This window comes from Oncorhynchus keta, chromosome 10, assembly GCF_023373465.1.
Source record: "Oncorhynchus keta strain PuntledgeMale-10-30-2019 chromosome 10, Oket_V2, whole genome shotgun sequence".
In the NCBI taxonomy this organism is placed as follows: Eukaryota; Metazoa; Chordata; class Actinopteri; order Salmoniformes; family Salmonidae; genus Oncorhynchus; species Oncorhynchus keta.
The window spans coordinates 65,788,857-65,803,151 of NC_068430.1; the positions used below are offsets into that span (position 1 = coordinate 65,788,857).

General features: G+C 51.3%; 1 protein-coding gene across 7 annotated transcripts in view; it reads left to right on the forward strand.

Moving 5' to 3' along the window:
- Positions 1-14,295, forward strand: part of LOC118389397 (regulatory-associated protein of mTOR-like) — a 214,622-nt gene that overhangs the window by 160,500 nt on the left and 39,827 nt on the right. For all 7 annotated transcript variants that reach the window (XM_052527656.1, XM_052527658.1, XM_052527661.1 and 4 more), the window contains exons 15-20: positions 1,795-1,869; positions 2,154-2,219; positions 3,932-4,123; positions 11,717-11,857; positions 12,047-12,167; positions 12,491-12,631. In XM_052527656.1, coding sequence (XP_052383616.1) covers positions 1,795-1,869; positions 2,154-2,219; positions 3,932-4,123; positions 11,717-11,857; positions 12,047-12,167; positions 12,491-12,631 — 736 coding nt within the window. The remainder of the gene's footprint in view (positions 1-1,794; positions 1,870-2,153; positions 2,220-3,931; positions 4,124-11,716; positions 11,858-12,046; positions 12,168-12,490; positions 12,632-14,295) is intronic.

The following is a 14,295-nucleotide window of genomic DNA, read 5'->3' on the forward strand; positions in this document are numbered from 1 at the left end:
CTCTGAATAAACAAAATATAACTATTTGGCCATAATGACCATCGTTATGCTTGGAGGAAAAAGGGGAGGCTTGCAAGCCAAAGAACACCATCCCAACTGTGAAGCACAGGCGTGGCAGCATTGTGTTGTGAGGGTGCTTTGCTGCAAGAGGGACTGGTGCACTTCACAAAATAGATGGCATCATGAGGCAGGAAAATTATGTGGATATATTGAAGCAACATCTCAAGATATAAGTGACCAAGTTAAAGCTTGGTCACAAATGGGTCTTCCAAGTGGACAATGACCCCAAGCATACTTCCAAAGTTGTGTCAAAATGGCTTAAGGACAACAAATTCAAGGTATTGGAGTGGCCATCACAAAGCCCTGATCTTAGTCAGTGTACACATTACAATAACCAAACCATACCAGACTTCTACTGTCATAGCAAGCTACATTTTAATTTTTGCACTTTATTTTAAACCAATTTCACTCTCCCTACAGAATAGTTGATATGTGTCTATAAAGGGACAGTCAAGTCGTATCTGTCACATGGAGCAGCTCTGTGTAGCTGTACAGAGAAATGATTGCCATGAAGTCAATAACAGTCCCAGATAAAAGCAGAAAATGAACCCATTCAGTCAATGTCAGTCGATCAGTTTAACGTCGGTTGACATTAATGTAGAGTAATCATCATCAGGAGATTGAGTTGTGAGAGGCGGCTGCCTACATACAGGCTGGAAATCATTGGCCACTTTAATAAATGGAACACTAGTCACTTTAATAATGCCACTTTAATAATGTTTACATATCTTGCATTACTCATCTATGTATATACTGTATTCTATTCTACTGTGTCTTGGTCTATGCCGCTCTATTGCTTGTCCAAATATTTATATATTCTTAATTCCATTCTTTTACTTAGATGTGTGTGTATTAGGTAGTCGTTGTGAAATGGTTAAATATTACATGTTAGATATTGCTGCACTGTCAGAAGTGGAAGCACAAGCATTTCTCTACACTCACATTAACATCTGCTGACCATGTGTGTGTAACCAAGAAGATTTGATTTGTGCTACTTATTTTACTGATTCCTCACCCAACTTAAGCATTTAGCTAGATATTGGATATCAATAATGGGTAATGTTCACCGAGGCCATAAGTACGTGATAACCTACGAAGCGAGTGTGCACTATAAACATGGCTATCTGTAACACAAAGAACATTGTCCTTTTGGCACGTTTTAGCTGTTGAATAAAATGGCGGCCCTAAAACTCACTTACACAAAGCATATTGCCTTTTTTTACTTACATGGTAGAACTTACTGTATAACCCTAAGGTAGTAGGACAGTCTGTATTATTCTAGTGATCCTTTAGCATCCAGACACCCGAGAGTAGTCATCAGTGTTTGTCAATGCTGAAGAATAATCAAAGGACTTTGAGATGAAAGCACAGGAAGAGAAGTCATTTTTCCTCCATCTGTCAAATGAGTAGTGTGACTCAGGTATTGAGTTGCGTTATTCAATAATGTCTAGGCTATGTCTTTAACCTTGGTTATAAATATTATGTTGAGTAGTTGCATATTTGTCGCTCTGAAACATATGACACTTTTCCTCAAGGAGCACAATACAGTAATCTACTGAAATAGAAGAAATATATTATTTAGGCTGAGTTGATTCTACTGTAAGGATGGCAGGAGACTGTTGTCAGTGAAGTGTCTGAGTCGTGTTTTGTTCATTACTCATGTAATAACAGCAGATTAATGACAAGGTGACTAGACTGGCGTACTGGATTGTTTTTCTCTCTCGCTCTCTCTAGTCATGTCAGGCAGACCTGGTAAAGGACAACGGACACAAGTACTTCCTGTCTGTCCTGGCCGACCCCTACATGCCTGTGAGTATCATCCAATCAGAGCATGAGAAAACCGAAAGCGCCACAGGGCGCCCGTGGGTTACCTGTAACCATAGATCTAGAATCAGAATCATTGCCCTTCCCTCCGATCATAACCTTTTCCATTCTAGCTGAGAATATATCTGACCCTGTATCAGTGTTTAGTGTTGACTTCTACCTACTCAAACATGTGTGCTATGATCCATAGCTCCCAGTAATGAATGAGGTGTTGGTGAACGGAGTTGATACATGGCAGTTGACTGTGTTTCTTGTGTTTCCTGTTTCAGGCTGAGCACCGCACCATGGCTGTCTTTATCCTGGCTGTGATTGTCAACAGCTACACCACAGGCCAGGTGTGTGTGTGTGTGTGTGTGTGTGTGTGTGTGTGTGTGTGTGTGGGTCGCTCTCGCCTGCGCGCTCTGTCGGGTCGCTCTCGCCTGCGCGCTCTGTCGGGTCGCTCTCGCTCTCGCCTGCGCGCTCTGTCGGGTCGCTCTCGCCTGCGCGCTCTGTCGGGTCGCTCTCGCCTGCGCGCTCTGTCGGGTCGCTCTCGTCGGGTCGCTCTCGCCTGCGCGCTCTGTCGGGTCGCTCTCGCCTGCGCGCTCTGTCGGGTCGCTCTCGCCTGCGCGCTCTGTCGGGTCGCTCTCGCCTGCGCGCGCTCTGTCGGGTCGCTCTCGCCTGCGCGCGCTCTGTCGGGTCGCTCTCGCCTGCGCGATATCTGTCGGGTCGCTCTCGCCTGCGCGATATCTGTCGGGTCGCTCTCGCCTGCGCGATATCTGTCGGGTCGCTCTCGCCTGCGCGATATCTGTCGGGTCGCTCTCGCCTGCGCGATATCTGTCGGGTCGCTCTCGCCTGCGCGATATCTGTCGGGTCGCTCTCGCCTGCGCGCTCTGTCGGGTCGCTCTCGCCTGCGCGCTCTGTCGGGTCGCTCTCGCCTGCGCGCTCTGTCGGGTCGCTCTGCGCGCTCTGTCGGGTCGCTCTGCGCGCTCTGTCGGGTCGCTCTGCGCGCTCTGTCGGGTCGCTCTGCGCGCTCTGTCGGGTCGCTCTGCGCGCTCTGTCGGGTCTGTCCGCTCGGGCTCTCTGTCCGCTCGGGCTCTCTGTCCGCTCGGGCTCTCTGTCCGCTCGGGCTCTCTGTCCGCTCGGGCTCTCTGTCCGCTCGGGCTCTCTGTCCGCTCGGGCTCTCTGTCCGCTCGGGCTCTCTGTCCGCTCGGGCTCTCTGTCCGCTCGGGCTCTCTCTGTCCGCTCGGGCTCTCTGTCCGCTCGGGCTCTCTGTCCGCTCGGGCTCTCTGTCCGCTCGGGCTCTCTGTCCGCTCGGGCTCTCTGTCCGCTCGGGCTCTCTCTGTTCGCTCGGGCTCTCTGTCTTTCTATCTATCTATTAATCTTGCTCTTCATATTTTTTTGCACACTCGTTACTCTCTCCCCCTCCCTCCTCTGTTTACTTAATGTTCTCCGTTTCCCATTGGCTCTGTGTTAATAATAGATGAGCTCCAACATTAGAGACGTGCCGCTCGTTCAAAGTTCTCGCCGCCTTGTATTTATACCTCTCTGCCTTCCTTTTAACCAGCACTTCATCATTCCTTCCATTTGTTGGATTGGTTGGAACACGTGGCCTACACTTCAGGGGTTAGGAGTGATAGTACTCCTACTGGTAGGGTTCAGCTCAGGTGTGATCAAGTTACAACATGTACACTGAATCCCTGTACTGCTCTCATTGTCTGATGGAGGGGGGTTTGATACTGCCACAAGGCAGAGAGTCTGCCAAAATAGGTATAGGCTTTCAAATGGTGGCTTTTCATAGCCACAGGAACCAATACAACCCCACATAAAAGATGACAAACTCTTAACAGTCAAGTATTGGACGTCGACCCTTCAGGTTCACAGTGAGAGGCAGAGGTTAGATCCCTGTTGGGTTTGCCCATAGACTTCCAGACGGGAAGCTCAGCCTAAAGCCAAGTCATAAAGGCCTTGGATGTGCGTGTGTGAATTACTGACATGGGCCCTCTAACACACTCTCTCCTCCCTGCCTGCCTTCCAACTCCTTTCTCATCCTCCTCAACCCCCCCCCCAGGAGGCCTGTCTGCAGGGAAACCTGATAGCCATTTGCCTGGAGCAGCTCTCTGACCCTCATCCCCTGCTCCGTCAGTGGGTGGCCATCTGCCTGGGACGCATCTGGCAGAACTTTGACTCGGCCCGCTGGTGTGGTGTCAGGGACAGTGCCCACGAGAAGCTCTACAGCCTGCTGTCCGACCCCATACCTGAGGTGAGAGGGAAGGAATACACACCCTTGGGACGTACACACACACCTTTGGGACGTACACACACACACCTTTAGGACGTACACACACACCTTTGGGACGTACACACACACCTTTAGGACGTACACACACACCTTTGGGACGTACACACACACCTTTGGGACGTACACACACACCTTTGGGACGTACACACACACCTTTGGGACGTACACACACACACACACACCTTTGGGACGTACACACACACACACACACACCTTTGGGACGTACACACACACACACACACACCTTTGGGACGTACACACACACACACACCTTTGGGACGTACGCACACACACACACCTTTGGGACGTACGCACACACGCACACCTTTGGGACGTACGCACGCCTTTGGGACGTACGCACGCCTTTGGGATGTACGCACGCCTTTGGGACGTACGCACGCCTTTGGGACGTACGCACGCCTTTGGGACGTACGCACGCCTTTGGGACGTACGCGCACACGCCTTTGGGACGTACGCGCACACGCCTTTGGGACGTACGCGCACACGCCTTTGGGACGTACGCGCACACGCCTTTGGGACGTACGCGCACACGCCTTTGGGACGTACGCGCACACGCCTTTGGGACGTACGCGCACACGCCTTTGGGACGTACGCGCACACGCCTTTGGGACGTACGCGCACACGCCTTTGGGACGTACGCACACACGCTCACACACCTTTGGGACGTACGCACACACGCCTTTGGGACGTACGCGCACACGCCTTTGGGACGTACGCGCACACACCTTTGGGACGTACGCACACACACACCTTTGGAACGTACGCACACACACCTTTGGGACGTACGCACACACACCTTTGGGACGTACGCACACACACCTTTGGGACGTACGCACACACACCTTTGGGACGTACGCACACACACCTTTGGGACGTACGCACACACACACACACACACCTTTGGGACGTACGCACACACACACACACACACACCTTTGGGACGTACGCACACACACCTTTGGGACGTACGCACACACACACCTTTGGGACGTACGCACACACACACACACACACACACCTTTGGGACGTACGCACACACACACACACACACACACCTTTGGGACGTACGCACACACACACACCTTTGGGACATACGCACACACACACACACACACACACACACCTTTGGGACGTACGCACACCTTTGGGACGTACGCACACACGCACACCTTTGGGACGTACGCACACACGCACACCTTTGGGACGGACGTACGCACACACGCACACCTTTGGGACGGACGCGCACACGCACACCTTTGGGACGGACGCGCACACGCACACCTTTGGGACGTACGCGCACGCACACCTTTGGGACGTACGCGCACGCACACCTTTGGGACGTACGCGCACGCACACCTTTGGGACGTACGCACACACGCACACCTTTGGGACGTACGCACACACGCACACCTTTGGGACGGACGCGCACACGCACACCTTTGGGACGGACGCGCACACGCACACCTTTGGGACGTACGCGCACGCACACCTTTGGGACGTACGCGCACGCACACCTTTGGGACGTACGCGCACGCACACCTTTGGGACGTACGCACACACGCACACCTTTGGGACGTACGCACACACGCACACCTTTGGGACGTACGCACACACGCACACCTTTGGGACGTACGCACACACGCACACCTTTGGGACGTACGCACACACGCACACCTTTGGGACGTACGCACACCTTTGGGACGTACGCACACCTTTGGGACGTACGCACACCTTTGGGACGTACGTACACCTTTGGGACGTACGCACACCTTTGGGAAGTACGCACACCTTTGGGACATACGCACACACGCACACCTTTGGGACGTAAGCACACACACACACACACACCTTTGGGACGTACGCACACACACACACCTTTGGGACGTACGTACACACACACACACACCTTTGGGACGTACGCACACCTTTGGGACGTACGCACACACGCACACCTTTGGGACGTACGCACCCACGCACACCTTTGGGACGGACGTACGCACACACCTACCTTTGGGACGTACGCGCACGCACACCTTTGGGACGTACGCGCACGCACACCTTTGGGACGTACGCACACACGCACACCTTTGGGACGTAAGCACACACGCACACCTTTGGGACGTACGCACACACGCACACCTTTGGGACGTACGCACACACGCACACCTTTGGGACGTACGCACACACGCACACCTTTGGGACGCACGCACACACGCACACCTTTGGGACGTACGCACACACGCACACCTTTGGGACGTACGCACACACGCACACCTTTGGGACGTACGCACACACGCACACCTTTGGGACGCACGCACACACGCACACCTTTGGGACGTACGCACACACGCACACCTTTGGGACGTACGCACACACGCACACCTTTGGGACGTACGCACACACGCACACCTTTGGGACGTACGCACACCTTTGGGACGTACGCACACCTTTGGGACGTACGCACACCTTTGGGACGTACGCACACCTTTGGGACGTACGCACACCCTTGGGAAGTACGCACACCTTTGGGACGTACGCACACACGCACACCTTTGGGACGTACGCACACCTTTGGGACGTACGCACACCTTTGGGACGTACGCACACCTTTGGGACGTACGCACACCTTTGGGACGTACGCACACCTTTGGGACGCACGCACACCTTTGGGACGCACGCACACCTTTGGGACGCACGCACACCTTTGGGACGCACGCACACCTTTGGGACGTACGCACACCTTTGGGACGTACGCGCACCTTTGGGACGTACGCACACCTTTGGGACGTACGCACACCTTTGGGACGCACGCACACATTTGGGACGCACGCACACCTTTGGGACGCACGCACACCTTTGGGACGCACGCACACCTTTGGGACGCACGCACACCTTTGGGACGCACGCACACCTTTGGGACGTACGCACACCTTTGGGACGTACGCACACCTTTGGGACGTACGCACACCTTTGGGACATACGCACACACGCACACCTTTGGGACGTACGCACACCTTTGGGACGTACGCACACACGCACACCTTTGGGACGTACGCACACACGCACACCTTTGGGACGTACGCACACACGCACACCTTTGGGACGTACGCACACACGCACACCTTTGGGACGTACGCACACACGCACACCTTTGGGACGTACGCACACACGCACACCTTTGCGACGTACGCACACACGCACACCTTTGGGACGTACGCACACCTTTGGGACGTACGCACACACACGCACACCTTTGGGACGTACGCACACACACACACACCTTTGGGACGTACGCACACACACACACACCTTTGGGACGTACGCACACACACACACACCTTTGGGACGTACGCACACACACACACACACACCTTTGGGACGTACGCACACACACACACACACACCCTTGGGACGTACGCACACACACACACGCACACCTTTGGGACTTACGCACACACGCACACCTTTGGGACGTACGCACACACGCACACCTTTGGGACGTACGCACACACGCACACCTTTGGGACGTACGCACACACGCACACCTTTGGGACGTACGCACACACACGCACACCTTTGGGACGTACGCACACACACGCACACCTTTGGGACGTACGCACACACAAGCACACCTTTGGGACGGACGTACGCACACACGCACACCTTTGGGACGGACGTACGCACACACCTACCTTTGGGACGTACGCGCACGCACACCTTTGGGACGTACGCGCACGCACACCTTTGGGACGTACGCACACACGCACACCTTTGGGACGTAAGCACACACGCACACCTTTGGGACGTACGCACACACGCACACCTTTGGGACGTACGCACACACGCACACCTTTGGGACGTACGCACACACGCACACCTTTGGGACGTACGCACACACGCACACCTTTGGGACGTACGCACACACGCACACCTTTGGGACGTACGCACACACGCACACCTTTGGGACGTACGCACACACGCACACCTTTGGGACGTACGCACACACGCACACCTTTGGGACGTACGCACACACGCACACCTTTGGGACGTACGCACACACGCACACCTTTGGGACGTACGCACACCTTTGGGACGTACGCACACCTTTGGGACGTACGCACACCTTTGGGACGTACGCACACCTTTGGGACGTACGCACACCTTTGGGACGTACGCACACCTTTGGGAAGTACGCACACCTTTGGGACGTACGCACACACGCACACCTTTGGGACGTACGCACACCTTTGGGACGTACGCACACCTTTGGGACGTACGCACACCTTTGGGACGTACGCACACCTTTGGGACGTACGCACACCTTTGGGACGTACGCACACCTTTGGGACGCACGCACACCTTTGGGACGCACGCACACATTTGGGACGCACGCACACCTTTGGGACGCACGCACACCTTTGGGACGCACGCACACCTTTGGGACGCACGCACACCTTTGGGACGTACGCACACCTTTGGGACATACGCACACACGCACACCTTTGGGACGTACGCACACCTTTGGGACGTACGCACACACGCACACCTTTGGGACGTACGCACACACGCACACCTTTGGGACGTACGCACACACGCACACCTTTGGGACGTACGCACACACGCACACCTTTGGGACGTACGCACACACGCACACCTTTGGGACGTACGCACACACGCACACCTTTGGGACGTACGCACACACGCACACCTTTGGGACGTACGCACACACGCACACCTTTGGGACGTACGCACACACTCACACCTTTGCGACGTACGCACACACGCACACCTTTGGGACGTACGCACACCTTTGGGACGTACGCACACACACGCACACCTTTGGGACGTACGCACACACACGCACACCTTTGGGACGTACGCACACACACGCACACCTTTGGGACGTACGCACACACACACACACACCTTTGGGACGTACGCACACACACACACACCCTTGGGACGTACGCACACACACACGCACACCTTTGGGACTTACGCACACACGCACACCTTTGGGACGTACGCACACACGCACACCTTTGGGACGTACGCACACACGCACACCTTTGGGACGTACGCACACACACACGCACACCTTTGGGACGTACGCACACACACACGCACACCTTTGGGACGTACGCACACACACACGCACACCTTTGGGACGTACGCACACACACGCACACCTTTGGGACGTACGCACACCTTTGGGACGTACGCACACCTTTGGGACGTACGCACACCTTTGGGACGTACGCACACCTTTGGGACGTACGCACACACGCACACCTTTGGGACGTACGCACACACGCACACCTTTGGGACGTACGCACACCTTTGGGACGTACGCACACACACCTTTGGGACGTACGCACCTTTGGGACGTACGCACACACACCTTTGGGACGTACGCACCTTTGGGACGTACGCACACACGCACACACACCTTTGGGACGTACGCACACACGCACACACACACACCTTTGGGACGTACACACACACACCTTTGGGACGTACGTACGCACACACACACACACCCTTGGGACGTACGCACACACACACACCTTTGGGACGTATGCACACCTTTGGGACGTACGCACACACGCACACCTTTGGGACGTACGCACACCTTTGGGACGTACGCACACACGCACACCTTTGGGACGTACGCGAGCACACACACACACACCTTTGGGACGTACGCGCGCGCACACACACACACCTTTGGGATGTACACGCACACACACACACACCTTTGGGACGTACGCGCACACACACACACACCTTTGGGACGTACGCGCACACACACACACACACCTTTGGGACGTACGCGCACACACACACACACACCTTTGGGACGTACGCGCACACACACACACCTTTGGGACATACACTCGGTGGCTGTGTGTGAGGGTTCAGCAGCTCCTTTAGGATTTTGAGGACCTGAGGGACAGTGAAGTCAGTCTGCGCTGTATTTTGCCCACCTCACATGGGTGACATGCAAGGCACACACACACAGGGTCAGAACATCTGTTGCCAGCAGCCTAGCAGGGCATCCTCCCTCTCTAGGGGCCAGGCAGCTGCTTTGACTGAGCGGTGAGACCAGGGTCCGCATCCACTCTGGTGTAAACACACACACACATTGTGTGAGATCAAACTTATGTACACACTCACAATGCCCGAAGAGAATTGGGTATTTGAGCGCTTCACCAGGAACTTTGGAGAACCCCGACACACACAAATCACAATTTAAAAATGTATATTTATTACTCGGCTAGTTTGATCAGCTCCCTCCTCTTCAGGGCCCAGATTCACAAAACCTTAAGACATTTCTTCTTAACTGCCATGTTGTCCTTAACTAGACTTAAGGAGAAAGTTAAGCGAAGTTGCTATTCCTCAAAGGTTCTTGGAAATGTTCTTCTGCTTTTTCTTATGTTTCTCCTGAAGCAAGAAGTTAAGAAGAAATTAGATTCTTGAACATAATGTTATTGGAAATGTTGTTAATTCCAAGAAAGCCAAACCCTTGTCTTAAACTCGGGGCAGTGAGAGAAGAAACTCATGAACGCAATTGAACTTGTTTTCACTCACACACTTCATCTGAAAGTTTCTGTATTGATTATTTAAACCCAAGGACATGTTTTAGAACAGTAATCTCAGTAGGAAATATGCTAACACCATTGCCGTTGCTAGCTAGATAGCTCGTGGAATCTGTTGCCTAGCAACATCTTAAGAAGATTTGTTAGAAGATATTTGAGAAGCTGGTAAGAAAATCGTAAAATCCTAAGACGTTGTGGAGGAATTGCACTTACGAACTGTCTTATGAACTTGTTTTTTTCTTGAGAAGCTTAAGTTTTTGCGTAAGAAGTGTTTGGTGAATCTGGGCCCAGTTCCCCTCTTTAAAATGAAGGTGTGTGTGTGTCAAGTACCCCATATAATGCAGGCAGAGAGTGAGAGAGATGGATGGAGAGAACAGAGAGAGGCAGACTGAGGAATGTAGATCAGTGACTACGGTGAGAGTTTTTAATGAATTTTCAGCTGAGGCCTGTTGGGGGGAGTTCTCAAGAGGAGATGCATATTTACTCTCTGCAATATACACACACACACACACACTGGGCCAGGTTTGAGTTAGTTTTGCGTATGACAGGCAGTGCATGGAGAGATACTTAAGGAATAAACAATATATTATGTGGACCTGCACTTCCTTTGTGTCTTCTTGGGGCGATTATTGATAACAATTTAGAAGTAGGAGTTACTGTTATTTAGCGTACACAGTTCATTAGTGTGATGGGTGGGGTATTGCGTGACCAATGGTAAATTATTATTTTCAGACACCATTGATCTTCTCAGTAAATATGGCTGCATTAGAAATGAGAGGATTAAGGACGGAGTATTAGTATTGATTCCCCTTTTTTTTTAAAGCAGCACCAAAGCAATCTAACCAATGACGGACCAATGACTTGGTCTGGATCCAACCAGGAAGGCACTAGGGAGTGAGTTCTCTTGGTACCAAACTATCCCTGGTCTCCTCAGGTGCGCTGTGCGGCGGTGTTTGCCCTGGGGACGTTTGTGGGGAACTCGGCCGAGCGGACGGACCATTCTACGACCATCGACCACAACGTGGCCATGATGCTGGCACAGCTCATCAACGACGGCAGCCCTGTGGTCCGCAAGGTGGGCCCGTACACACACACACGCACATGTTTTTCTCACCTCACTATTTCCTATGTTCTTGCTGACGTCGTTGACTGATTTGTACTGTGGGGCGATGGACTGTGTTAGGTCTTTTGCTGTGGTTGACTAGGTTTTGACCGTGTGTGTGTTGGGTTCTGGTTGACTGTGTGGTGGCGGTGTGTTCTTCAGGAGCTGGTGGTGGCTCTGAGTCACCTGGTGGTTCAGTACGAGAGTAACTTCTGCACCGTGGCCCTGCAGTTCATGGAGGAGGAGAAGAACTACGCTGTACCCTCACCTGCCAACACCTTAGGTACACACACACACACACATCACATACACTCACTTCCAACCTCTGTCATAATCATTACAATAGGAAGTCATTGATGTGTATTGTTTTAAAGCACACTGGTCCACTTAGACTTGTCCCAGACACTAGCTACTGTACATGTGAAATGGGGTTTAGGGTTCTGGGGGAGTTTGAATGAAATATGCAGCATGTTTTGATAGAGCACATCAATATTTAAAATGACCTTTATTACCTACTCTCATATTGACTGTCATGTCGCTACTGTATTCCATGTAGTGCCAAATGAATGGGTTAATTGACCTTCCCCTGTGTGTGCCTGTGTACAGAGCCCTGTAACCTGACTCCAGTGCGCGACAGCCCGGCCATCCCGCGGCTGCGTTCAGTCAACTCCTACACCAACATCAGAGCTGCCACCACCGCACGCAACCTCAACAAGAGCCTGCAGAACCTCAACCTCAACGAAGAGGGTAGGAGAGAGATGGGGAGGATGACATTGAGGCAGGCGAGAGAGAGAACTGAAAAAAAGAGACATGGAGAGATTAATGTCGTTATATACTGTGAAGGGGGAGATGGAGAGAATGAAATCGACTTAAGGGTAGAGACTTTTCTCTTCCCTCTGACTGCCTCTCTTCTTTCCCAAAGAATTACTGGAGGAGATTTGAAGAATCGTCCTCATAGTCATGATGGCAAAGTCACAACAGAGAAGATAATTCTCCTCGGGCTTACCACACTGACGCTAGGGTTTAGCGTGGGTGGGGTGGGGGGGGGGGGGGGGCTGTCTTGCTCTGCTTGCACACACAAAACACACGCACAGTTTGAGAGCCTATGTCCATCATACACTCACAGCATTAATGGAGGATTACACTCTTGACCCCCTCTCAGCCCCCGCAGTACTGACTGACTCAGGTGTCAGCTCATTCTTGCTGAAGCCAAAAGGCAATATAGCCACGCTGAGTAATACTAGCCGCTAGCACGTTAGCTTACCGCTTACAGCCTCTCTGAATCCACATCGTCCACTCATTCTAACTGGCAGCGATGCTTGTCACCAACAGCCATGACAAACCTTTTAGTCTGCCTTGCCTACTCCCAATCCCCATCTCAATATGCACTCTGTTACAGGGATATATGGCGGCCATTTTGTGTGAGTCAGCCGATGATAATGGGAAGTTGTGTAGAGTTATAGAGTGTGATGACTCGGGCGGACAGTTAGAATAGGCTGGGGAGATTGAATGGAAGGTCCAGTCAATAGCTTGTAGTTTCTAGTTTTCTAGCTCGAGGGAGATGGGAGAGGGGGGCTAGTAATACGTTGACACTTCACTTTACCTTCAGACACACAAAATCAAACAATCAGAGCAGAACAAGTACTTTATTTTCACGCTCCATTTGATACTGTTACTTCAAGGTATAGTTATTCAGGTATAATGTGGTATATTTCATGGTATAGTTATTCAGGTATAATGTGGTATATTTCATGGTATAGTTATTCAGGTATAATGTGGTATATTTCATGGTATAGTTATTCAGGTATAATGTGGTATATTTCATGGTATAGTTATTCAGGTATAATGTGGTATATTTCATGGTATAGTTATTCAGGTATAATGTGGTATATTTCATGGTATAGTTATTCAGGTATAATGTGGTATATTTCATGGTATAGTTATTCTGGTATAATGTGGTATATTTCATGGTATAGTTATTCTGGTATAATGTGGTATATTTCATGGTATAGTTATTCAGGTATAATGTGGTATATTTCATGGTATAGTTATTCAGGTATAATATGGTATATTTCATGGTATAGTTATTCTGGTATAATGTGGTATAGTTATTCAGGTATAATGTGGTATATTTCATGGTATTGTTATTCTGGTATAATGTGGTATATTTCATGGTATTGTTATTCTGGTATAATGTGGTATATTTCAGGGTATTGTTATTCAGGTATAATATGGTATATTTCATGGTATTGTTATTCTGGTATAATATGATATATTTCAGCGTATTGTTATTCAGGTATAATATGGTATATTTCAGGGTATTGTTATTCAGGTGTAATATGATATATTTCATGGTATTGTTATTCTGGTATAATATGGTATATTTCATGGTATTGTTATTCTGGTATAAT